This window comes from Pongo pygmaeus, chromosome 1 (assembly GCF_028885625.2).
Source record: "Pongo pygmaeus isolate AG05252 chromosome 1, NHGRI_mPonPyg2-v2.0_pri, whole genome shotgun sequence".
Classification (NCBI taxonomy): domain Eukaryota; kingdom Metazoa; phylum Chordata; class Mammalia; order Primates; family Hominidae; genus Pongo; species Pongo pygmaeus.
Window position 1 is genome coordinate 4,463,161 of NC_072373.2, and position 23,649 is coordinate 4,486,809.

General features: G+C 41.7%; 1 protein-coding gene across 7 annotated transcripts in view; it reads right to left on the reverse strand.

Annotated features, from left to right (window-relative positions):
* The window catches only part of CATSPERE (catsper channel auxiliary subunit epsilon), a 184,622-nt gene that overhangs the window by 16,248 nt on the left and 144,725 nt on the right, over positions 1–23,649 (reverse strand). For 4 of the 7 annotated variants that reach the window (XM_054478821.2, XM_054478812.1, XM_054478806.2 and 1 more), the window contains 3 exons: positions 19,186–19,285; positions 14,647–14,733; positions 7,311–7,468 (listed from right to left, as the gene is read on the reverse strand). In XM_054478821.2, coding sequence (XP_054334796.1) covers positions 7,311–7,468; positions 14,647–14,733; positions 19,186–19,285 — 345 coding nt within the window. Of the gene's footprint in view, positions 1–7,310; positions 7,469–14,646; positions 14,734–19,185; positions 19,286–23,649 lie in introns of those variants that run through there. The other 3 variants (XM_054478825.2, XM_054478834.2, XR_008501161.2) reach the window with 3 other exon arrangements.

A 23,649-nucleotide genomic window follows, 5' to 3' on the forward strand; every position in this document is an offset into this window, starting at 1 on the left:
CACCTGGTCACCCAAGAGCTCAGATGGAGGTGTTCAAGGAGATCAATGTTGTTTTCATGCCTGTCATGCCTACTAACACAATATTCATTCTTCAGCCCATGATCAGTGAGTAAGTTTGACTTCCAAGTCTTACTATTTAAGAATTACATCTCATAAGGCTATAGCTGCCATGGATAGTAAATCCTTTGATGTATCTGGACAAAATAAATTGAAAACCTGGAAAGTATTCACCATTCTAGATGCCATTAAGAACACTCATGATCATGGGAGAAGGTAAAATATCAACATTAGCAGGAGTTTGGAAGAAGTTGATTCTAACCCTCATGAATGGCTTTGAGGGATTCAAGACTTCAGTGGAGGAAATCACTGCAGATGTGGCAGAAATAGCAAGAGAAGTAGAATTAGAAGTGGAGCCTGAAGATGGAACTGAATTGCCGCAATGTCATGATAAAACTTGAATGGATGATAGCACTTTGCTTCTCATAAATGAGCAAAGAAAGTGTTTTTTTTTTTTTTTTTTTTTTTGAGATGGAGTCTCGCTCTGTCACTCAGGCTGGAGTGCCGTGGTGCGATCTTGGCTCACTGCAACCTCTGCCTCCCAGGTGCAAGCAATTCTCCTGCCTCAGCCTCCCAAGTAGCTGGGACTACAGGCGCCCACCATCACGCCCGGCTAACTTTTTGTATTTTTAGCAGAGATGGGGTTTCTCCATGTTGGCCAGGCTGGTCTTGAACTCCTGACCACAAGTGATCCACCCGCCTGTGCCTCCCAAAGTGCTAGGATTACAGGCATGAGCCACCACGCCCAGCGTTGCTTTCTTGAGATGAGATCTAATCCTGGTGAAGTTGCTGTAAATACTGTTGAAATAACACAGTGTTTATCATATTACATAAATGTAGTTGATAAAGCAGTGGTAAACTTTGAGAGGATTGACTCCAATTTTGAAAGTTCTACTGTGGGTAAAATGCTGCCAAACAGCATTGCATGCTACATTGAAATCTTTCATGAAAGGAATAGTTTCAGCAAGCTTCACTGTTGTCTTATTTTAAGAAACTGCCGGCCAGGCGCGGTGGCTTACGCCTGTAATCCCAGTACTTTGGGAGGCCGAGGCAGGCGGATCATGAGGTCAGGAGATCGAGACCATCCTGGCTAACAAGGTGAAACTCCGTCTCTACTAAAAATACAAAAAAAAAAAAAAAAAAGAAAAAAAAAAAATTAGCTGGGCGTGGTGGCAGACGCCTGTAGTTCCAGCTACTCGGGAGGCTGAGGCAGGAGAATGGTGTGAACCCAGGAGGCGGAGCTTGCAGTGAGCCGAGATTGCGCCACTGCACTCCAGCCTGGGCGACAGAGCGAGACTCTGTCTCAAAAAAAAAAAAAAAGAAACTGCCACAGCCACCCCAGCCATCAGCAACCACCACCCCAGTTAGTCAGCATCCATCAACACTGAGGCAAGACCCTCCATCAACAAAAAGATTATGACTTGCTAAAAGTGCAGATGATTGTTGGCATTTTTTAGCAATAAAGTATTTTTTAAATTAAGCTAGTTATATATTTTTTAGACAATGTGCAATGCTGTTGCACACTTAATAGGCTACAGTATAGTGTAAACATAAGTTTTGTATGCATTGGGAAACCAAAAAATTCACATGACTCGCTTTACTGCAGGGCTCTGGAACTAAACCTACAGTATCTCTGGGGTGTGCCTGTATTTGGTAGTGGCAGCAACCAACCAAAGCCTTCTCTGTGTATATGAATCCAGAGGCATCAGACAGCCATCTGGTGACAGGTTGATTACGTCAGGGAGGGGACAGTGATTTATTCTTTCTGTGACATGTTTGGGATTTGAATTTGCCTTTTCTTCAAAGCCTCTGCCTGCAACACCACACATGGATATAACGAGTGTCATATGTATTTTCATGTTATCCCCACAAGATTGCTTCTAGCCAAGGAACTCATTTTATAGCAAAAGAAGGTAACGAGGTGGTGGCTCACACCTGTAATCCTTAGCACTTTGGGAGGCCAAGGTGGGCAGATCACCTGAGGTCAGGAGTTCGAGACCAGCCTGGCCAACATGGCAAAACCCCATCTATACTAAAAATACAAAAATTAGCCAGGTGTGGTGGCGGGTGCCTGTAGTCTCAGCTACTTGGGAGGCTGAGGCATGAGAATCGCTTGAACCCAGGAGGTGGAGGTTGCAGTGAACTGAAATCATGCCACTGCACTGTACTTCAGCCTGGGTGACAGAGCAAGACTCAGTCTCAAAAAAAAAAAATAAATAAATAAAATAAAAGTAAGACAAATGGCTGATATACATGTAATTCACTGGCCTCATAGAATAGTAGCATGGACTTTTAAGGCTGCTATTTATTATGAGGGTAATCATAATTACTGGCTGCCTAGGACACTTTTGGTATATGCCTGCTGCTTGGGTGTAAATGTTAATAAAGCTTTATTTTACTCGCAGAAGTGCTCTGGTGTGGATGATTATATTATAAAGCTGTAAAGCTAGCAGGAAAGGTTATCTGTGAGGTTGGGGAATTCTCTTTGGATGAAGTAAATACTCTTGTTGGTGAGTAAGATTTGGAGGTGTTTCTCCCACAGCCAGAATATGGGAATCTAAGAACCGAAGTGATGGAACTGGGAGTGGAATTTCACAATTTCACTTATGGCCCCAGGAATGTACAGACAGAGATTGCTAAGAGCTCAGATTCCTTAGAAATGAAAATTGACAGCCTGGCCAACATGGCGAAACTCTGTCTCTACTAAAAACACAAAAATTAGCCGGGCGTGGTGGCACATGTCTGTAAATCCCAGCTACTCGGGAGGCTGAGGCAGGAGAATCTCTTGAAGCCGGGAGGTGGAGATTGCAGTGAGCTGAGATCACACCACTGCACTCCAGCCTGCGTGACAGAGTGAGACTCTGTCTCAAAAAAAAAAAAAAAAAAAAAAAAGAGAATTAAGGTTATTCTGCTAGGAAATAAACCTGAAATGCTGGCTAAAGACGTAGTGAACACAGGTTAGAAAATGGAGAAAACAAAAAATACTAACTGTAGCTTCATGACCACATATAGATACTAGGAATATAGTATCTGTACTTATTTTCCACCTAGCTGTCATCTATTTGAACTGATCTTTCTTTCTCCCATTTCCCTACTCTTTTATGTAAGGTGTGTTGGTAGTGGTAAACTCTGCCACCATAAACGCCACAGGGTACAGAATAGGAAGGCAGGACCATGACAGAATTAGAGGAGGCCTGGGTATCATTCAGACTTTGGACTTGGAGATAGATGCGATAAACTGTGAGACTTCAGTTTGTTTTCTTTTGGGGGCTAATAAGTACATTTGTGATTATTTACGGTTAATGACACTGTGGTAGGTGGAGGTATTTGGAAGTTGAACTTTTTGGAGAAGTAAATGATGATGTGGACTGTAGTGGACATTTGTTCTTTCAGTTGACTAATTTTCTTTTCGTGAATGTAGTCTCTTGTTTAATCTGTGTATTGAGTTTTTAGTTAAGCTGATTATATTTTTCGTTTTTAGAAATTTTCTCTGTTTCTTTCCAGGTCTTCTGGTCAGCTTGGATAGTTTCTTGTTCTTTCATCATACTTTCAGAGCTCTCTTATAAATAAATTTCAGCATTTAAGCTAAGATATTTTGTATTCTGTATCTAATAAACCCAATATTGGAAGCCTTTATAGGTTGGTTTTGTGGATTGTTGTTTCTCTTCACCCTTGTTCATGGTTTCTTCTTTTCTTATGTTTTGTTGGTTGGCGCTTTTCCTTTGGGAATTTTCTGAGGCTTGAGCTTAAAGCACAATCCTCCAGAGGGGATATACATTTGCTTCTGCTGAGCATATTGGAGGCACTCATAAGCTGGGGCCACTTTAAATTTTTGGCTAGATTATTATTCTTTCTGGACAGTCAGCTAATATGAAATCCAGGCTTAAATCTATTGAGTGTAGATGTGTAGTTAAAACTCTTAGGGAATATATATATATATTTTAATCTGGAGTCAAGATTGATTCAGGCATGTATCCTTGACATCTTCCCTAAGGATTTGCCCTTCAAAGCCTTAGGTTCTCTGATCTAATCTCTATCTCTGCTAGGGCCTCACATTTGTCCTCCTTTCTCCTACATGTTGCCTTGTGATCCAGGTCACCAGGGATACGCAGATAACCCTAGGGGGATAGAGTGTCTTTAGAGAACTCCAATAGGATCTAATGAATTTGCACTTTTTCGGAATTCCTGGTCTATAAATAATTCCCTTAGTTTCCCATCAGTGTGGCCATGCATTTAAAAGGTGTATGTGTGTTAAATGTACTGCACAGGAAAGGTTTTCCCTGAACACTAAATCTGTCATATTGTAAGAAATAGAATGCTATTTATATTTTTTAGTTTCTAGCCTGAATTGTAGCCTATAAAATGATGTTCTTTCACTTGTTAAAATTTTATTTTTGGTTCACCATAAGATTATTGTAACTTACAGTGTTTCCCTAGGCACTGGAAGAGAATGTGTGTGCTCTGTAGGTATTGTAAGATACAGCAGATTCTCCCCAATACCCACTCAGTGTGCTTCTATTCTGAAGTGAATGAGAGATGGGAAACTGCAATCTTCCTTTTTCATAGTTGTTCTTAGTTCTCCTGAGCCTTTCACATGTGCACATCTTACGCAACAAATATAATTCTAGTGTTAAAAGAGAAACAGCACCCATTTTTTCTACCACATGGCTTAAAATGTGGATCAAGTATTTGAACTGGGACAAAATGAAAGAAACAGCGATCTGTTGAAATGTTGGTGGAACTACTGGCTCTACTGGACTCACTGAGAGATGTTATTTCAATTTCTAGCATGACACCTTTTATGAGAAATCAAAAGGAATTTTGGCCACATACAATATTATCCTTACAAACTGACTTTAGGTCCTAATTCCTAGATAAGCCAAGACTCCACTTTACTTATCTCTTGACTTAGGTTAATTAATAATTTTATTCACATTCTCCACTTGCTTATCTATTTTATGACTACTTGATCTATCAGATTCTGAGAAAGATTTATTAAAGTCTCCTAATAAAATTGTGTTTTTGTCATATTCTTACCCTGTTTCTAATAGTTTTAGTCTCATGTGTTGTCTGGCTTTTTGTTGGGTGCATAAAATTCATGAATATTTTATCTTCCTTATGGATTATACCTCATATCACTATAAAATATCATTTTTTTAGTCCCATTTAATGTCTCCTATTGTCAGTGCACCTGTAGGCATCCTCTTACCTTCAGACTTTCTAGATGAGAATTAGGCATAATACTTCTTCCCCCATCCCCAAACCAGGAGGCCCATGTTAGTTTCCCTGAGAGGTTTTCTGAAGCCCCCTCTTACTCGTGGGGAAGGATTCTTGTCCCCATGGCATTCGGAAAAGTCTCTTGGAAGAAATCCTCTCCATTAGCCTTTCTTATGAACTCCCAGCCTTCTTTCAAAGCTGTCTTTGAATAGCTTAGAGGCTAATAGTGGAAATAACCAGTTTTGAAACACCCTCTTTTCAAATCCTGCATTGATAATCACGATTTTAGAACATGTTTGGGACCTCTCTGTTAGTGACAGTCACCTTTAAATATCCTGTTTTACCGCGTTTTTAAAAATTAACTTTCCATTTTTGTCTTTATTTTTCTTTGATTTGAAGAACTCACTGCTCTGTCCCTTCCTCATCACCCTGAATTCCTTAACAGCAGGTGTCCCCCAAAGCCCTTCCATTCTCTATTTATAATCAGTCAGCTAACATATGTATGCTCCTGGAATCCCCATAGAAGGTACCCACATTCGTATTGTTAACTTTTTATCATCAGCTCTTCCTTTCCACTCCAGGCCCAGATTAGAATTCTTAACAGTTTATAGGACATCTTCGCTTAGATATCTCATTGTCCCCTCAAATTCAAAGTCAGAACTCTTATCTCAATACCTCACCCACAGAAAAACCACCCCATTACCTATTGTGGTCAAAGGAAATACCATTATTTTAATCACCTGGCCTAGAAAACATGAAACTATATCGATTCCTTCTTTACTTGCCACATTAGATCAATATAATCTCTCATCATTAGACTCTTTTTTCCCTTCTTTCCATTCTTACTGCCACTAGGCCTTCCTTTGACCTCTTTCCTTGTTAACATCACTCTTCTCCATTATCCATGTAGAGTTTATTTTTATTTTATTTTTTTTGAGACGGAGTTTCGCTCTTGTTGCCCAGCCTGGAGTGCAATGGCACAATCTCAGCTCATCGCAACCTCTGGCTCCCGGGCTCAAGCAATTCTCCTGCCTCAGCCTTCCGAGTAGCTGGGATTACAGGCATGCACCACCACACCCGGCTATTTTTGTATTTTAGTAGAGACAGGGTTTCTCCATGTTGGTCAAGCTGGTCTCGAACTCCCAACCTCAGGTGATCCTCCCGCCTTGGCCTCTCAAAGTGCTGGGATTACAGACGTGAGCCACCATGCCTGGCCTATTTTTCTTCTGTACCATTCTTTATGCTGTTCTCAGGCTAATTTCCCTAGAACTATGCTTTCATCACACTGCTTTCCTAGTGAAGACACTAATGAAGATCTCTAGGACATAGGCTGAAATTTACTTAAACATTATGAATTGCTGTAAGTTTGTCTCCCTCCTTTGTTTTCTACCTTCCTCATTCAGGGCACTTTCTGCCTTCCTTTGCAACTCCACAAGCCATAGACAATATGCTAACCTTTTGCTAACATTTAGCTCCATTCCGTTATTAGTGTGATTTCTTTCACTGGAAGTGTCTGTCCCTGTCTTCTAGCAATGTAAATTCTACTGATGTTCTGTGTTCTCCAGAAAGTTTTCTTTTACTGCTCAAAGTAGCATTAATCTTTCCCATCTGTGAATTACTATTGTGCCTGTCAATAATGCAAATAATTATATTTGAAAACTATCTCCTGTATTTTGCTCTGATTTAACTTTTCTTGGCTTTTATGTGCATCCCTCCCCCCCACTCCTCCTTCTCCAGGCAGCTTAATTGTAAATACCTTGAAGGATGAGACTGTGCTTATATTTGGATCTTTTATGGCAGCTGAACCCAGGAAAGTCCTCAGAATGTAACTGTAAATTGATTAATTTACTTAACACTTAACATAAAATCTTCTACCCATATAGAATGTTTCATGTGATTGCTACAAAATGAAAAAGCAAATATGTAAATAACAAGAATAACAATGATTGAATGTATAGGATGCATCAAATTAAAAAAATAAAGATTTCATTTTGAAGAACTAATGCTAACACTATTACAGTAACATATATATTCACCTATAGTTTGGATCCAGGATCTTCACACGAAATACATACATTCCAGAATGGCCCATGGGCCAAAATATATGGTTACCATTAGAACTGTTGATAATCTCGTATGGTTGATTTAAGTCTCCTGGTTTTCCAATAGCATAAGAAAAACAGTGTTTATAGTTCTGAACAAGAAACAAAGACAAAAATTTTAAGGTCATTTTATGACTTTGATAAGCAAAATTATAGTCTCATTTATCTTGAAAAATTATTTAGAGATGTAATGGTTATTCCCTTCTATTTTACCACTGCAGTGCTCTATATAGCACTTTAAGGGCGATACTGGGTTAAACTTTGATAAAAAGTGAAGCTTAGTGAAAGCAAATGTTGTATTTATAAACAATTAAATTAGAGTGTTGAGAATATGTAAGCATATTATTTTCCTAAATCAACAAAATACAAAATGTTCCAAAGATGCTTAACTGGGGACAGAAACAGTTTTGATCATAAGGTACAGACACAACAGTCAAGATGGTACATCCTTGGGTTTTTATCTTCCCCCAGGATCTTCATTTAGCCCCATTACCATTACCTTGTCTTTTTGTGGGTCTCAAGATACAAACTATCTCTTGCCTGCCTTTTTAAAAACACAGATGATACAAGCCTGTATTTTTAAAAGTTACTCTGTTAAAACAAATACAATGAAAGAAAATGATTATTAAAACTTGCAGATACCTGATCCTACTATTACATGGCATTGGTTCTGGGTCCTTTTAGATCCTGCATGTTTTCACACCCTACTTAAAGGACTCTTTCCTTCTCATTTGAAGGAAACAGGAAGCCTTGTAAGGCAATTACTTTGGATGTGTCTGAGCTTTTGTCTGTCAACATCCTTCAAGGTTCCTATGGTTTGAATGCATCCCTCAAAGTTCATGTGTTGGTAACTTGGTCCCAAAAGTTGAGATGGGAAGTGAGGTCTAATTGGTCCCACCAGGGGTTTGGATCACAGGGGCACTACCTTCATCAATGAGATAATGCTGTTATCATGGAGTGGGTTCCTTATAAAAGGATGAGTTCAGCCCCCCTTGCCTGCCCTCTCACTTGCCCTCATCCTCTCTCTCCTTTTGCCTTCTGCCATCTGATGATGCCGCAGGAAGGCCCTCGCCAGATGCCAGCTCCTTGATCTTGGACTTCCCACCCTCCAGAATCATGAACCAATAAATTCCTGTTTATTATAGATTACCCAGCCTCTGGCATTCTGTTATAGCAGCACAAAATGTACTCAGACAATGGTATTTTCCTTTTTTCTACGTATTTTGAAATATTCCTCCTTCATGAACAACTTCCCAGTCAATAGAGCTTTGCAATCAATCAGCTCTTGCACAGTCTCAAAGAGACCTCCTCATGGCAACTCTATGGACAAAAATGTTATCATGATTAGACGGCAATAATGATAAGCTCTAGAGGGAAGCTTATTGCTTACTGCTGTATCCTCAGTCTGGCACACAGTAGTCAAGATACATTTGTTGAATTAATGTGTGTTTTGTTTTGTTTTGTTTTTAGGGATGGAGTCTCGCTCTGGCACTCCGGCTGGAGTTCAGTGGCATGATCACAGCTCACTGAAGCTTCGATCTCCCAGGCTCAAGCAATCTTCCTGCCTCAGCCTCCCTAGAAGCTGGGACTACAGGCATGTGCCACCATGCCTGGCTAATTTTTTACTTTTTTTTTTTTTTTTTTTTTTAGGAGATGGGGGTCTCACTATGTTCCCCAGATTTCTCTCAAACTTCTGGACTTCAGCAGTCCTCCCACCTCAGCCTCCCAAAGTGCTGGGATTACAGGTATGAGCCACCACACTTGGCCTGAAATTCTTGAAAACTGTTTTATTCAGATGCGAGGTACAGTTCTGATTATGCCTGCCGTTACTTACCTGGATATCATGAAATGTGAGGATACAGACATATCCTACATACTATTACTTCCATTCCAACAATCAATTACAGTCATGTACTGCATAGCAATGTTTTGGTCATCACTGACAGAACACATATACAATAGTGGTCCTGTAAGATTACAATGGAGCTGAAAAATTCCCATTGCACAAATACTTACCATTTCCTTACGTTATTCACTATAGTAACATGCTGTGCGTGTTTGTGACCTGGGAGCAATAGGCTCTATCATATCGCCTAGTTATCTAGTAGGCTACACCGCCTATGTTTGTGTAAGTACACTCTATGATGTTTGCATAATGACAAAATTGCCTAACAAAGCATTTCTCAGAACATATTCCCATTGTTAAGTGATGTATGACTGTATTCTTCATTTATTCTAGGAGATGAAATAGTCATCAAGGTCTGCAGCTAATTTAACAGTATAACTTTAAAGAATTCCAGTAGCACCTGTTCCTGAGAGCAATGCTTGTGGATATTTGTCTTTTGTTTTTTTTTTTGGTCTGCCCAGAGTCCATTGTCATTTTTAATAGAATGCTGATCCCTCTTGGATATCATCAGAGTGGGGGTAATTCCAAGTCCCCACCTTTCATTCCAGAAGCTGACAGGCACAGATTCTTTTGCTCCCAACCGCAGGACATAGCTGGGGTGGTGGCAGGGCAGCTCTACCAATCTCCCAGGAATATGAATTAACAATGAGGGCTGCAACAATGAGAGGAATGTTTAGAGGTTGTTCATCAGAGTGCCAGTGCCCCAGCCAGGTTGAAGGACAATTGTTTGGAGTAATAAAATTTTAGGCTAAAATGTGTTCCAGATAAAAATGTAGCATGTTACATAACTGAGTTCAGAGTAATACGTGTAGGCCATCAAGACGAGGAAGAGTTTTACATGCATATATTACATGGTAAAAATGAAAATTAAAAAATTAATTTTAAAAATAAGAAAAAAGATTAGGAGGAAAAGGTTGCTTACCATTTATATTCTGGTAACCACAAGTATGAGTGGAGCTTTTCAAAAACCCAGTCTGACTAAATGGAGCAGAAGGCCCACTTGATACTGAGCTGTGTGTACGCCCCTGGCTGGTTGCCTTGGCTGTGGGTTCCCTCCTCATGTTAATGATGCTGTGATGTGAAAGCGCAGAGGAAGTAAATAGTAACCAGGGACAGAGAACACATGTGTTCCCGCTCGACTTTGACAGACCTCTGGGAAAAGTCTGGAAGATATTTGTATAAAAAGCAAAGGAGGAGATCACAAGATGGACAGAGTTTTGTTGTGCGTAGAGTTGTGTGGACCTGTACTGTCAAGGAATTTTCGGAGAAAACAGGCTTGTCATAGATCCTTTGGCTTCAGTTAGAGTCACTGTAAAGAATCTAAATGTGTTGTGTGCCCATGTTGCCATACCTGCCCTGTCCGTGGCAGTCTTTCCAGGAAGGAAACCCCAAGGAGGCAGGGGAGAGACGCAACAGCTTGACTCACGTGCAGGGTGGTGCCAGCTGCAGAAGCTCTAGGAGCACAGCTTGAGCGACGTGTGCTGAGCTGGGGAGGCTTTCACTGTGTGTTAGTTTGTTTTCTGTTGCTTGTAACAGAACACCTGAAGTGGAGTAATTTATAAGGAAAAGGAATTCATTCCTTTCCAAGGAGGCTGAGAAGTCCAAGGTTGAAGGGTTGCATCTGGTGAGGGCCATCTTCCTGGTGGGGACTCTGCAGAGTCCCAAAGTGTCACAGGACATCACATGGCAAGGGGGCAGAGCACGATAGCTCAGGTCTCTCTTCCTGTTGTGATAAAGCTGCTGGTCCCACTCCCATGAAACCCACGAATCCATTATCCTGTTAATCCATTAATCTATGATAGATTAATCCACGTATGGGGGCTCTGTCTTCATGATCCAATCACCTGTTAAAGGCTCCCCCTCTCAATGCTGCCGTATTGGAGTTGGAATTTTAACATGAGTTTTGGAAGGGACAGAAATTCAAAACATACTACCAGAACTGACTAATCATCCAGGGAAGGATTTTTGAAGGATTCTTGTATACAGGCCACTGCATCCTTAGTTTGATAAAAGGCCAGGTTCACGAGTAGGAACTTAGGAACAGAAGCCTCAATGGACACAGATCAGGACTAGTTATTTTAAGGGGAGGGATAACGGCTGAATATTGCCTTCTCACTGAAAATTCCTCTATTTCCCTTCTTAGCAGGTCATTTTATTTTATGTAGGTGAATTATTCTATAATTACATTTTAATCATAAGTGGCATCCCTAAAACTCTTGATTATATTTAATTTAAAAATATTACTATACGTCTTGATGAACTCTGACGTTGTTTTTCAAAAAATCTGTTTCTTCCAGCATTTCTTGCCGTTGTCTACCTTTCTGCCGTTGTAGTCTGTAGCACTTTTATAAAACAATATGTTGGGTTAATGAAAAATAAGTAAAAGACTCATTTTTTGGAGGTATCCCCACTTGAAAATACAAAATATCTTATATTTTTTGGTGAAGGGTTCTTCCAGGTCAAAAATAAACTGTGAAACTTGTCCTACCAAGTTACTTAATGCATGGGTCCATGAACTTAATTGGAAAAGTATGTGGTATATTCTAAATATGTTCGGAAGCTGTGCATATATCATACAACAAGGTATTGCTAGTAAAGACTTAATAGCCTTGTATCATTATGTATTTTTGTATATAGACATGCATGAATATTTATATTGTTTCCTATTTTGTTATTTCCTAATGTGAGTGATGATACCTGCTGACTCTTGCTCCTTTTTCTGTGTCACTGCCAGAAAGGTATCACTGCCTGATATTCCCTGTTATATTATTAAAACTCCCCCCTCTCCCGCCATTACTGTTTCTTCCCCCATCTTTTTTCATGCGAAAGCCCACTTGATCAAATCACCCAGTCTCTTAGAAAACAAATCTCCTGGCCGGGCGTGGTGGTGCGCCTGTAATCCAGCTACTTGGGAGGCTGAGGCAGAAGAATTGCTTGAACCCGGGAGGTGGAGGTTGCAGTGAGCTGAGATTGCACCACTGCACTCCAGCCTGGGCAACAAGAGTGAAACTTCATCTCTAAATAAATAAATAAACAAATAAATAAATAAATCTCCCCTACCCTCATGCATTGTACTCAATTTTTAGCCAAAGACTTTCCAGTCTAGTATTTTCAGCCACATCGAGAAACTCAAATCCGATTCTGTATCGTGTGGATGTAGACAAGCACTCAGCACCCATATTCTCCCTTTCCTTCTCAACCTCCAACCTTACCAGGAGAACCTGTGAAAATGCCACTCTTGCTTATGAGTCCTTCAGTGTTTTCCCTAAGAATTTACAGTCCCCAGAGCTACTTCCCTGATTTTTTTTAAATGTAGGTGTCATTGAGCCTTCTAGAATGAGAAGGACTATGTAGCAATCAGTGTAGCTCCAAGAACTGGAAGGCTTTCTATTTCATTTCAGGTATATGTTTCAGGAAGAAAGCCCTGTTGAGTTAAGATACAACGTAATAATGACACCCTTCAGTAAAAGTAGCCTTACTCACGAGGACATAACTAGTCTTTGCAGGTACCTGCTTTCTATTGTATTCAGACTTCAGACTGAATTCACCCTTTCAGTGGTGAGCTTTAAGTTTTTCATGCAGTAGAATGGAACACGCAGGGCCTGGCGTGGGCACTCCGGAGTCTTTCTAGACTGTACGCTACTATTTCAATTGTTCTGAAATGCAGTCCCCAGATCAGCATATCAGTATCATCGAGGTGCAAATTTTTGGGCCCCATCCAAGACCTGCTGAATTAGAAACTCTGGGAGTGGGACCCAGCCATCTATTTCAACAAGGTCTCTTGGAGATTCTGATGTATGCTAATGTTTGAGAACCATTGTACCATATCATACCGATTGAGGCAAGCTTCATGATCGTTAATTACCCAGTGAGCTCACTGCTTCTTTGGAGTATGTTATTTCGGCAGAATCTTAGAATATTTAGGTGCCTTTTGTAAGATTTGGGGATATCATCCTCACCTATCATTTATACCTATCCCTAACTCCAGACCCTTGGATGTCCTTCAATGAAAAATCAGGAGGGTAAGTTTCGTTTTAACTGATTTAATTACCAGTTTAATTCCTTATGATTTCTATTTTTTAATTTGTTTTTTTTTTTCTTTTTTGAGACAAGGTGTCACTGTGTCACCCTGGCTGGAATGCAGAGGTGTGATCATGGCTCACTGCAACCTCAGCTATCGGGGCTCAAGTGATCCCCCCACCTCAGCTTCCTGAGTAGCTGGGACTACAGGCATGCACCACCAGGCCCAGCTGATTTTTTTTTTTAAATTTTTGTAGAGATGGGGTCTTACCATGTTGCCCAGGCTGGTCTTGAACTCCTGGGCTCAAGTGATCCATGCGCCTCGGCCTCAGAAAGTGTTAGGATTATAGATGTGAGCCACCATGCCTGGCCCCCTTATGATTTTTAAATAGTAGAAAAGTACTCCTTATAATAGGTATATGATCTATAATTAATTAATTTGGTCCACAAATATTTAATGAGCACCTATAATGCATTAGATGCAGTGAACAAAACAAAATTTCCCTCATGGAGCTTACATTCTAGTAAGGGAGCTAGAAAATAAATAAGATTTTGAAAGTAGGCTATGTAATGTGTCATAGTTATAAATGCTAATGATATTAAATAAAATAGGGGAGGGAGGCTGGGTGCGGTGACTCACACCTGTAATCCCAGCACTTTGGGAGGCTGAAGCAGGTGGATCACTTGAGATCAGGAGTCAAAACAAGCCTGGCCAACGTGGTGAAACGCCGTCTCTACTAAAAACACAAAAATTAGCTAGGCGTGGTGGCACATGCCTGTAGTCCCAGCTACTCAGGAGGCTGAGGCAGGAGAATCACTTGAACCTGGGAGGTGGAGGTTGCAGTGAGCTGAGACTGTGCCACTGCTCTCAGCTTAGCAGCCTAGGCAACAGAGAGAGACTCTGTCTCAAAAAAAAAAAAAAGGAAAGAAAATAGGGAGAAATATGCGCTTTCATGAAAGTGATAGTTAAGTTTTTCCATACGGTGGCCAGGGAAATCTTCACTGACAACTTGATTTTTCAGTAAAGACCTGAGGAAGTAAGGGAGCTAGGTAGTCTTTAAAAAGACTCACTCTTGATGCTTTCACATGTTTAACAGATATTTAATAATCTGCAAACACATATTTACAGCAGTGAAAATTAAAATAGTAACACAGAACCAACAAAAGATCAAACAAATTAGGATGAAGCATTTTAAAAATACCATGATACAATTTAATATAAAAATAGGATTTGATCTGCCAAAACAAATTTAATCCAAAATGTTTCCATCAAGTTTTTGTTAATAGCAAAATGCCAGATTAGTTATTCCAAATAAACAATTTGGAAGGTAATGTTTCTCTTACCTCAGGTCCCCAGACTTCTTCTAGTGGGAGGTGCTTGTTAAGTTCAATCATTGACTTCCATGTCTGTGCTTCATGTAAACAACCACTCTGTCAAAAGATTGCATATATATGTGGGTAGGTAGAAGTTTTCATATCAGCTTATTCCTAAGTATTTAATGTTTTGTTGCTATTGAAAATTTTGTATTTTTAAAACTTTCATTATTTAAATGTTGGCTGCTATACAGAGGAATAATTGACAGTTGATTTTTGTATATTGATCTTGTGTTGAGAGAATTTTTTTTTGAGACAGAGTCTCACTCTGTTGTACAGGCTGCAGTGCAGGGAAGATCATAGCTCACTGCAGCCTCGAGCTCCTGGGCTCAAGTGATCCTCCTGCCTCAGCCTCTCGAGTACCTACGACTACAAGTGTGTGCCAGCATGCCTGGCTAACTTTTAGTTTTTTAATTTTTGTAGAGATGGAGCCTCGCTTTGTTGCCAAGGCTGGCCTCGAACTCTTGGCCTCAAGCCATCTTCCTGCCTCAGCCTCCCAAAGTGTTGGGATTACAGGCATGTGCTTGGCTGAGAGAATTTCTAAACTCACTTATTAATTCTAATTGTTTCACATGAACAGTTGTGTCATCTGCGAATATGACAGTGTTATGTTTTTGTTTCCCATCCTTATACCTTTTATTTGTTTTTATTATTTTTTTCTTATTACAAAGATCTTCAGGAATAGTGTTGCATAGAAATAGTGACAACACCAGAGGTCAGGAGTTTGAGACCAGCCTGGCCAACACAGTGAAACCCTGTCTCTGCTAAAAATATAAAAATTAGCTGGGTGTGGTGGCATGCGCCTGTAACCCTGGCTACTCGGGAGGCTGAGGCAGGAGAATCGCTTGATCCTGGGAGGCAGAGGTTGCAGTGAGCCAAGATCACGCCACTGCACTCCAGCCTGGGCGACAGAGTAAGACTCTGTCTCTAAAAAAAAAAAAAAAAAAAAAAAAAAAAAGAAGTGATAAGGGCCACCCTTGTTTTGTTCCTGATTTCAAAGTGAAAGTTTTCAAATTTTTACCATTAAATATAATGTTTGCTATAATTTTTTGTATCTACATTTCATTAGGTGAAGGATGTTTCTATCTATTCATAATTTTCTAAGATTTATTTATTTATTTGTTTGTTTAGAGACGGAATCTTGCTCTGTTGCCCAGGCTGGAGTGCAGTGGTACAATCTCGGCTGATTGCAACCTCCACTTCCCGGGTTCAAGCGATTCTCCTGCCTCAGCCTCCCGAGTAGCTAGGACTACAGGTGTGTGCTACCACACCCGGCTAATTTTTGTATTTTTAGTAGAGACGGGGTTTCACCATGTTGGCCAGGCTGGTCTTGGAGCTGACCTCAAGTGATCACCTGCCTCAGCCTCCCAAAGTGCTGTAAGTTTTTTCTGAAAGTGATCAGCTCCAAGATAGGAATTGAGCAACTCAGATACAGGCATTGATAAAGCAGAAAGATGGGTGTTTAAAGTTGCCCTAACAGCAAGCAGAAATAATACTGGGAAAAATGAGATACAGAGAAATCGATATTGGCAAGATGGTGCTGGAGAATTGAACTATGGAGCTCATGCTGGATAGGAAGGGAAGGGAGGAAACATGAGAGAGAGAGAGAAGGAGAAAGCAGAGGGTTCAGTACAGCAGATGGCCAGGTTGTGTGAGACAAAGTAGGAGACTGGAGTAGTGTGAATAACAGTGAGAGAGCTAAAGGATTGGGGGCTGAGGTCAGAGGGTAAACTGAACTGAAATGCAATTTTTTTTTTTTTTTTTTTTTTGAGATAGGATCTTGCCCTGTCACCCAGGATGGAATGCAGTGGCATGATCACAGCTGACTGCAGCCTTGACCTCCTGGGCTCAAGCAATCCTTCCGCCTCAGCCTCCTGAGTAGCTGGGACTAGAGGTGTGCATCACCACACCTGGCTAGTTGAAAAATTTTTGTGTGTGGAGAAGGGGTTCCACTTTGTTGCCCGGGCTGGTCTCAAACTCCTAGGCTCAAGCGATCATCCCGCTTCAACTTCCCAAAGTGCTGGGATTATAGGTGTCAGCCACCATGCCCCATCCTTAAATGTAGTTTTAATGGGGGCTGCTATATTAGTTATTAGTCAAGATAGTCTCTATGTGCTGCAATAATAAACCCCAACTCTCAGGGGATTTACAGAATACAAATTTAATTCTTTTTTAAAAAAATCATTTTTTTTTAGACGGAGTCTCACTCTGTCACCCAGGCTGGAGTGCAGTGGCGTGATCTCAGCTCACTGCAACCTCCGCCTCCTGGGTTCAAGCGATTCTCCTGTCTCAGCCTCCTGAGTAGCTGGGATTACAGGTGTGTGCCACCATGCCTGGCTAATTTTTGTATTTTTAGTAGAGACGGGGTTTCACCATGTTGGTCAGGCTGATCTCGAACTCCTGACCTTGTGATCGGCCTGCCTTGGCCTCCCAAAGTGCTGGGATTATAGGCGTGAGCCACCACGCCCGGCCAACAAGTTTAATTCTTGATCACATATAGCCAAGTGCAGATGTCCCTGGTTAGATGGTTCTGACGGTGCCTCTCCTCAAAGCTGTGAATTAGGAACCAAGGCTTTTAAAAATGTCTAGTGGCTCCTTGCATTCCAGCTCTCATCTACTGCAGCCTTACTTGTTGCTATGAATACACTGATATGAGGTATGATGGAAAGCATGAAGGTTCACGTGATTCCTTCTTAAGCACTTCATCTGGAAGTGACACCTGTGACTTCTGCTCATATTCCAGCCATAACAACCAGTCATATGGCCCCACCTAGATGCAAATGCATCTCGGAAATGTAGTCCCTGTTTAGAAACTTTCCCAGCAATACCCCCATAGGATGGATGGCAGAATTCAGGAGTCCACGGTGATTGTTTTCGGGGCAGGAGAAAAGTGATCCAGTTCTGAGTATATGGTACCAGTAAGTAGGGATGGCACAGATGTCGAATGAATGGCAGGAGCCTCAAATAAATGGAGTTTTACTTAGACTGAAGAGAGAATGACCTGGAAATGATACTGTATCTCTTTGTGGCCTTTTGGCTAAGATCAAGTGCAGGAATGATACTACGGATGAGGGAGAACATCAACCCCAAATCTCACCCTTAAGTATATGGGGTGAGAGAAAGAGTACTCTTGGTTCGATAGAACTGGAGGGAAAGGGTTATCCTCTGAAGCACTTTTATTGAAGAAGGATCTAGAGCATTTAACCTTGAGGCATAATGGAAAGGTTTGAGAAGGAAGAGAGTGATGGGAGTCTGGACCAAGGGAGAAGATGGATACAATAGTATAGGGATGAGACTGTGCAAAGGAAGCAGACCAGGAGAAGTTACATGTTAGGTGCTGAACAAGCATAGGTGGAATGTGTGGTGGATGGATGTATTTGGTTACATAATTGAAAGACAATTGCCAGGCACGGTGGCTCACGCCTGTAACCCCAGTACTTTGGGAGGCCGAGGCGGGTGGATCAATTGAGGTCAAGAGTTCGAAACCAGCCTGGGCAACATAGTAGAACCCTATCTCCACTAAAAATACAAAAATTAGCCAAGCGTAGTGGCATGTGCCTGTAGTCCCAGCTACTCAGGAGGCTGAGGCAGGAGAATTGCTTGAGCCCAGGAGGCGGGGGTTGCAGTGAGCTGAGATTGCACCACTGCACTCCAGCCTGGGCAACAGAGCGAGACTCTTAAAAAAAAAAAGCAAAAGAAAGAATTTTTGCAATACTCTGGGGGGTGGCAGGTGGAACTCAGTTCTCTTGGCTGCCATCTAGATGGGTTATACTTCTGGATAATTAAGGTGTCTGGTAGATAAGAACATTACTTTGGAAAGAGCCATCCCGGGTTTTTTTTTTTTTTTTTTTTTTTTTGGCGAGTGAAATCTGTGGGGATTAGAAATCAGTGCTGGTAACTTCTAGAGAGGATCCATCATGACAGGAGGCCCTCAGGGCAGAAAGGCCCACACAGGGAGGGGAAATGTGTTGATTGGGAGTGGTAAGACCACTCTGCTGCAGCCTGCAAAGTGAAAGGATAGAATAAGGGAGATTCACCAAGGAGGCCAAGAGCAACCAGTCCTGGAGGGTGGAAGGAAACTGGGAGAGTGTAGGGACATTGAAGCCAAAGTCAGCGGGGTCAAATGATGCGGAGAAGTCAAGTGAGACGCAGCCCAGAGTGTCTGTTTGACTTAGTGCAAAAGTGATAAATGTCCTAAAGCCAAAGGCAGACCCATAAATAATCAAACACTGAATACAGTTTGGAGAGAAAAGAAGACTCATAGAGTTGCATCATCCTACTATAAATGTTATTTTATTTTTTTCTGACCCCTTTATGTCTGTCTTATGTGACAACAACTTCTATTTTTCATAAATGAATTTTAGTAGCCATATAATTTAATCTAGAGGTGATTTTTTTCCTACCCACTGCTGCCTTATTCTATTTTCCTTAGATCGCTTATTTATAAATTTAAAACAGACATTGTCTAGTTGGCATGCTAAATTCTGGTTAAATCCAAAGATGCCATACCTGTGCCATAGTATTATTAAAGCTATAGTCATCCCTGCCGTGTATTTCCCACGCTATGAAATTTGCTTCAATGTCTTTAACATAGCCATTATCATCAAATCTGAAAGAAACAACAAACAGAAAGATACTAGTTTAATATAAAATAGAGGGGTTAAGCGTTCCAGCTTCTGAGTCAGAAGTGCTTAGGTTTAAATCCTGTCTTTATCACTTCATAAAGTGATAAAGTAATTCTGGGGGAGTTACTTAAACTCTTGAAGCCTTGATTTTTTTTTTTTCTGTAAAATAATAACAGTACCTATTGTTTAGGTGTCTTTTGACAGCTGGATGAAATAAACAGATGTTTTTTTCATTCAGCTCTCAAAATAAAACCTGCTAGTAATGAAGGAGAAATGTTTTACTTTTTGACCATGTGGAACTCTAAGTTCTCTTCACTGGACAGGGTCCATGTGTTGATCAGGCGAGGGTAGCTTAGGCACTGCTGTCATGGGTGTTAGCAGGGAGAAAGACGGAAGGATGTGATGGATGGAGAAAGGGCAGAGCAAGGGCATAGAGGATGCCCTGTTGTCTTTTAGCTCATATATTCATTGGCTGCCTATTATGTACTAGATGTACTAGACAATGAAACCATAGAATTACCATGATGAGAGCGGAGATGCTGCAGATCCCCCTCGGAGGAACCAGCTGGAAGGTGTGGCTGAGTCTGGAAGGATCAGTGGTGTCGGTAAGTCGAGGTGGGGCTGAGAAGCAGACGTAGCCTGTACGCTCCCTGGATCTATAGTCATGCCTAGCCCATGCTCAGAGAATGGAAGACGACTTCTACCAACAGCAGACACCAGCAAGGGGAGTCCAAGATGGACCGGCTACCCCTGCCTTGATGCTACAGCTGGAGACACAGGTCCCACTGGGCTTATTTACTGCAAACTCAGTGAGTGTTCAAAAGAGCTGTAGTGCTTCATATTAATATTTTTCTCCCTGCTACCAAGTGAACATAGAGGCTTGAGATCAGAGCTAAAAGTTCAATTCTTGATAAAGTCGTGCCTTTGCACACCAGAACTTGTGACCATAAGAATGGTTACATGTTTTCCTTCTCCGTCAGTTACTCCCATATTTCTGAATGAAATTGTCCCCCATGCCTGTTGGGTAGAATTTCACTTAGGACCTTAGTGTCAGGCACTTGCTTCGAGGCTGCTGGCTCTGGGACTGTCGCCCCACCTTCTCCTTCTGATAGAACTTCTTGCTGCACTCACTGCTCTGTGTCTATCATACAAAATAAGAGGTCCTTGACAGTGTCTCCTGACTCACTGCCCCATCTCTGCTTCACCTCGCATTGGTATCTGGCCTTCTAGGTCTGCTACAACTTGCTAACACCCAACCCTTGTTATTAAAAGCATTTATTGTTCCATTCTCACAAACTGGGGACAAAAATGTTAAATGTCCAAAAGTGGTACCTGAGAAGTTATTTTCTTTCCATCCTATTTAGTTTTGGGAAGTCATAAAGAGATGAACTCAGAAGGTTAGCTCTCAAACAGGCATGGCTAGCTAGGGATTGGGAGATTGGTGTTTGGCTTCTTTTCTGCCGGGGAGGAAGGCCACAGAGAATTCAAAAACTACTGAGAGCTCTGGACCCTTTCGCAACAGACAAATGCACACATGTGCAGGCATACACGTATTTTTGTATAGTTTCAGAGATTTGGGTCAGGCTTTAGCAAAGCTCTAATTCTAGGAGCTTTGGAAAGAACAGAATGTTTGCATCTTCCAAAAGTAATCAGACTATTGAATTATTACCATTTATTGGTATTTTAGAGATGGGGTCTTGCTCTGTTGCAGAGGCTGGAGTGCAGTGGCACAATCATAGCTCACTATAACCTCTAATTCTTGGGCTCAAGGGATCCTCCTAACTTTAGGACTGCAGGTATGTGCCACCACACCCAGTAAATTTTAAAATCTTTTGTAGAGATGGGGAGTCTCACTATGTTGTCCAGGCTCATCTTGAACACCTGGCCTCAAACCATCCTCCCGCCTCTGATTCCCAAAGCACTGGGATTACAGGTGTGAGCCACCATGCCTGGCCAGATTCTTACATTATTAAGAACTAGTTGCAAGCCATATGTTTTATTAAAAAAAAAAATCTTAATTGAACTGAGCTGGCTCTTTTGCAAGAGCAATATGCTACAGTGCCATCTAGTGGCAATAAGTGTAAATTACATGACCCATAATTTCTGGGTTTGTAAAGATCCTTTACAATGATGTTTAATTTATATCATTGAATATATTTGAAAAAATACTTGTCTATATAAGCATGGCTTATTTTCATGAATGTTCTTTAATGTAGGGTATAATACTAATTAAGCCTAAGAAATGCAGAAAGGTTACTAGTTGGCAGCTCTTCCTTGCAATTTGTAACCTCTCCACAATGGTAGTTCCATTTTGGGAATTGGGAAAGAGACCTCTCTGTGGACCTGCAAACCTATTAGACAAAGCCTTGTGGCTATCCCATTGTATTAACCATGACTTTAACTTTCTGTATTCTGATGCCATAACTTCTGGGGACTTGCTGACTCTAGGGTGTCTGCGGAAGGTTAGCCAATTCTTAGAGATAGTAATCAACTCTTCCAGGAGCCCCTGCCTATGAAAGGGGGTTCTTTATTAGTAGCCCTGGGCTACTATCCTCCTACCCTCATCACCTCAGAGGCAGACACCCTACAACCAGGGATAGTCCCTAGTCCCCAGAGCCCCATTGAAATTATTCAAAGTAGCCAATTTCAAATGTGTTTACCCTGCCTCTCCTATTCCTTCCCACAGAAACTGCAATAAGGCTCTGCCCACACTTCCCCCTCACTCCCCCTGCCTCCTGACTGACCCTGATGTTTCCATGTGTGGCCCCGTGGGGCGTGCCTTGCCCCCAGTTTCTAGGGATCTGTATGTGTAATGCACTTCCTTCCTGATGGTCATTTCCACGTCTGTATATCTTACCATACCTGACTAAAGCGAATCCTCAGGACCCTTAAAACACCCAGAATATCTGTTCCTGAACTCCCTGCAGGGCAACAAAGAAATCCTGCCCCATTGTTTCCTCTAGGGTTGCTTCTGTGGCACTAAATTCTAGTTTGGGATTGGAGAGTGATAGACTCATCATCAAATGCTAGTAAGCGTGAGACAAGTCCTGGGACTCTGAATCCAGCTGTGATGACTTCGGTTCCCAGCTAGGTCACACTCCCAGGACTGGCTTCCTTCTTATGAGTGTTGGACAGTCAATCTATTGTCCTTTTATCGGTCAAACTCTGCCGAGCCTTGTACCTGAGCCACTCCCTATAACGTTAAGGCATTTATTGTAATCCAGAGACCTAGACTATGGGCTAATTTCCCAGTGGCCACCCCTGCCGCTGATTCTCAAAGCTTGATTGATTCAAGTCTGCCAGAGTCTCAAAGTGAGCAGCTAAATTCACCTCTGATGAATACCTGATCGGATACCTGGTTTTCAACTATGTATACTATAATTCAGTGGAACTGGACAATGGACCTTACCCATCTGTCCCTCTGTTGGCGTCTAGTATTCAGTTCATTATCTTAGGAGAACTGGAAGTAAAAGGTTTTATCAAGTGATTCCTAGTAGCAGACAGATAAGTTATTTCTAGAAACAAGTGCTGCCACAAAAATCCCAAATAGTGCTGTTCCGGTAGACTACTCTCCCACCTCACCCTCTCCCATCCCCCACTTGTCCTCTCATCTGCCCCTTGACCTCATAGAGATTTCCAGTTCCCCAATTCCTCCTTCCTTCCCCTTCCCCTTCTTCTCCTTCCCCTTCTCCCCTTCTCCTCCTTCTCTCTCCTTCCTTCCTTCCTCCCTTCCTTCCTTCCGTTTCGCTGTGTTGCCCAGGATAGGGTGCAGTGGTGCGATCTTGGCACACTGCAACCTCTGCCTCCTGGGTTCAAGCGATTCTCCTGCTTCAGGCTCCCGAGTAGCTGGGATTACAGGCGCCCACCACCACGCCCGGCTAATTTCTGTGTTTTTAGTAGAGACGGGGTTTCACCATGTTGGCCAGGCTGGTTTTGAACTCCTGACCTCAAGTGATCCGCCCACCTTGGCCTCCCGAAGTGCTGGGATTACAGGTGGAGCCACCGCACCCGGCCCTCCCTGCTTTCTCACACAGCATTTCTCTCCTGCATTCTCTTCGTTCCCTACTCAGCCCAGTCTCATGGCTAATCATCTGACCCCCAGTTATATTTATCCTATTTTTTGCTGGTGAGAAATCTGTCAGTCTAGGTGACATTCCATTGTAGGTAATCTTATTTATATGACAGCGTATGTGGTTTTCCCTTTTTCTTTGCTGCTTTATGGCTTCATTGTGAGGTATCTGAGACTTCATGCCAATCCTCAACCTTATGACTTGGGCCTTAAATTCTGAAAAGTTTTCATATTTTATTTCTTTTCATTGAATGTTGCCTCTCTTTTCAACGCATTTTC